Source organism: Mesoplodon densirostris, chromosome 4, assembly GCF_025265405.1.
Source record: "Mesoplodon densirostris isolate mMesDen1 chromosome 4, mMesDen1 primary haplotype, whole genome shotgun sequence".
Taxonomy (NCBI): Eukaryota; Metazoa; Chordata; class Mammalia; order Artiodactyla; family Ziphiidae; genus Mesoplodon; species Mesoplodon densirostris.
In genome coordinates this window covers 41,836,917-41,840,248 of record NC_082664.1, presented here as the reverse complement: position 1 = coordinate 41,840,248, position 3,332 = coordinate 41,836,917, and the positions used below count along the sequence as shown (strand labels likewise).

Sequence of the window (3,332 nt, the reverse complement as noted above, 5' to 3'; positions counted from 1 at the left end):
AAAAAGAGAGATGCTATCACCCTGACCACCCTCCATCCCAGCACTCCCACATCACACTGAAATGTCCCAGCTCGCCACTGGCACTGGGAGCACCATAAGGGCAGAGACTGTGTCTTATTCACGAATTCATCCTCCTAACGCAGCATCCAGCAAGAGCTGCCATTAGAAACTATTTGATGAACTAAACTAAAATGATGACTTGCCAGGAAGAAAGTGCTCCTCCAAAGCAAAGTTCCCTGGGCATTAGATTTTTTTAAAAGCATTATAGGAGTACAACCTGTATAGGTATTTAATTACTGTTGCTAGATCTCTCTCTATATTCCATGAATACCTCAGACCCTTAAGAATTGATTTAAATGAAAAATCAAACAATTTTGAAAGCCGATTGATTAAAGAATGTTTTGGAAATAATTGGAAAGAATAGAAAAATAAACCATAGAACATCTGACTTAGGGAGGCTTTAAAATACCCTCTAGTGGAAGAAGTAAAGTGACACAGTTACCTGAAGACAATAGTAGAGATCATTTGGAAGCGCCAGCCTTGATAGGCTGACTTCCATGTTCCCATGGGTCTTATTCTTTCTATAATTCTAAAGTGGCTTTAAAATACAGGTAATCAACTGCTCAGTGGAGACATAATGACTTAGTGTCTATCGCTTCACAATTGTGTAACTACAGGATTAGCTTGTGTAGATTGGGATCTGCTTCTAAGAAATGGGAGCACTAAATGAAGTGGGTCAAACATACCTCACTTCTCACAAGCTATAGCCTCTGGCAACATTACTTATCCTCTAAAATCAATATACTGTAGATATCTTTATCTTCCTGGTGTTCTCTAGGGCTCCTGGAATGGTGGGTTGGACCATATCTAGACTGCAGCTTCATCCATTCAACTGGAGATCACCCACTGGAGTTACTGGAAAATGTCCATTTTTACATTCAGCATGTTATCTCAACCATCAAAATAATCTGGAGTTGGTTTATTTTTTGGAAAACTATTTGCTGCAAACCAAAAAACTGTCAGTCATAAAAAGGATGTTAAAGATAGAGAGACCTCAGCAGTATAAACAAAGCAAAGATAGTGGCTGGCATCATACAACCTGTAGAAGGTGCAATGGAGGGCCAGAGTTTGTTGGCTAACGGCTCTCAATCTACAGAGCAGCTCACCAACACCGAAACCATTGGCACCGTCTGGGGGTCTAAACAAGGAAAGTCCATGGGGTCAAAAAGAGCAAGGACATACCTCAGAAATTCCTGCTCCTTTTGACAAGTATCCAATGCTGGGACTCAAAATTGACACCAAATTATTCATTAAAGGCCCCCTACACACACCACCACCACCACCCTTGCAACACAATATTTTTTCCCCGCCCCCTTGAATGTGAAGTTGAAACTAAGTGAATTCAGTGGCAATTGGAAACCCCAGCAACAAAGCAGTGTATTTCATCATATACGGTTTAGTCTAATTCTGGATAAACCACGTCTCCCCACTTTTGTCTCCAGCTGAAGAGGCATCCGTGGTGCTTGCAGCCTCCTCTGCACAGCTGCTTCTCCACTGACAATTGCTGCTCAGACACAGGGCCCTTCTCCAGAAGTTGATGGTAAAATCGGGGAGCAGAGGGAACAGTCATCCACCCAAACGCAAACTCCAAATATGAGAAAGCATCGGTTGTGCAATTTTTTTTTCAAGTGCTAAAAATCGTTTATTGGATTACTTTGTAAAATAATTTATATAAAGTCATGCTTGTAACGCTCTTGCCTCTTGTGGTCTTAGATTTCACACCAAAGAAGATTGAAGGCTAAGAGTACCATTACAAGAAGAAACATGAGGGAGGCAGATGCTCAGAGAGTCGGAATTCATGCCTCCATTTGAGATACAAAGAGAAAATATAGACCTGAGAGCTCCTTGGAAGGCGAGATAAGAGAAATTATAGATGAGGGATCTCTTTGTCACATCATAGAAGGATATCTGCCCATACCCATAGTCCAGGAAAACTCCAACTCTGTGCATTTGTTCTCTCAAGGAAACCCTTTTTAAAGGGGGAAAGGCCCAGAAAGTATAATCAGTTCCCATCATGGATCCTTGAATAAGACCTTATCTCCAGAAGCACTTCTGCTGGCAGAGCTTCTGCGTATGCCCAGCTGCCACTGTGTTGCCTTTTCCACACCCACCCTCCAGTAGGTGCCGCCCTGAGGTGAAGCTCTCCACACCCAACATGGTGGCACTGAAGTCAAATCTCCCTGGGTGGGTGACCGGGTACATCCTGCCGCACATTTCTGAGTCTCACACTTCTCAGATCCTCAGATAAGACCAGACAGGGATGAGCTGTTTTAGGGTCCAAAGTTATAGGGCTTTGCAGCACTTTTAGCATTTTGCTCATTCCTGTTATTTGGCGTAAACTCACCTCTGGGATTCAGTTGGGCTCTAGACACTGAAGCAGTTGTGACTTGCTCCTTTCCAAAGAATACCTTGCATTCTGGAGCAACGCTGAGGCAGATTGCCCACATTTCTTCTCTAGCTCTGCAGTGATTTTTGGAGCCTGCAGATCTGTTCAGAGAGCCTGACTTCACTCTCCCTCAGTTTATTCATGTTCTTTCTCCACAAACAGTTCAGTCTCTGTAGTATTTCCTGGAACTTCTCCTTTAGCTTTGTGGCAAACTCCATCAGTTGGTTCTGATTGGCTTCTCTCAAGTTCAGGTTGAATCTGCAACGTTGCAGGCTCTGGAAGTTCACTTTGTTTTCTTCAATCATCAATCGGACCCTTATCCTATATTCAGACTCAATCATCACTTTAAAATTCTGCTCTTCTTCCTGCATCATGACCATTCTTTCTTGCTCATCAGCCAATATGCTTTTAGCTACTTCAAGTTTCTCCTTCAGTATGTTCAATATCTCCTGGAATAACTTCCTATAATTCTCAGCAGCCTCTTGTACTCCATACACCACCTGATTCTTGTGCTCCTGGGACTTGAAGTACTTGTCACAAAGCGTGATTTGGTCATCATGGCAGAACAGCTGTGGTGGCTCCAGATGTATCTCACAGTAGACATCTTCTGGGATTTCTTGCTCTAACTGGGAGCGGAGCCTTTTGGACATGCTGGCAGGTGGCCCTAGTTGAAGATTGGGCTGTTTCTGTTGTGGAATACACCTCCCCATACCCTGGAAAGGAAAAGAGTGGCAGTGTTCTGGTGCAGACACACTTGTTAACCTCAGTCCGCAGTCAAGCTTCAGCAGGTCAGCGCACCCTGGACTCCTCAAATCCAGCAAATCTTCAGCAGCCACGTGTTGAGCTCTCAGCAGTCAACATAGTTGGCCAGGACCCTCCTCTTGGA

General features: G+C 43.7%; 1 protein-coding gene across 1 annotated transcript; it reads right to left on the bottom strand.

Moving 5' to 3' along the window:
- Positions 1-2,514: 2,514 nt before the first annotated feature.
- LOC132489238 (probable E3 ubiquitin-protein ligase TRIML2) lies at positions 2,515-3,096 on the bottom strand. The gene has a single exon (XM_060098148.1). The coding sequence runs from the start codon at positions 3,094-3,096 to the stop codon at positions 2,515-2,517; it is 582 nt and encodes a 193-aa protein (XP_059954131.1).
- Positions 3,097-3,332: the final 236 nt, after the last annotated feature.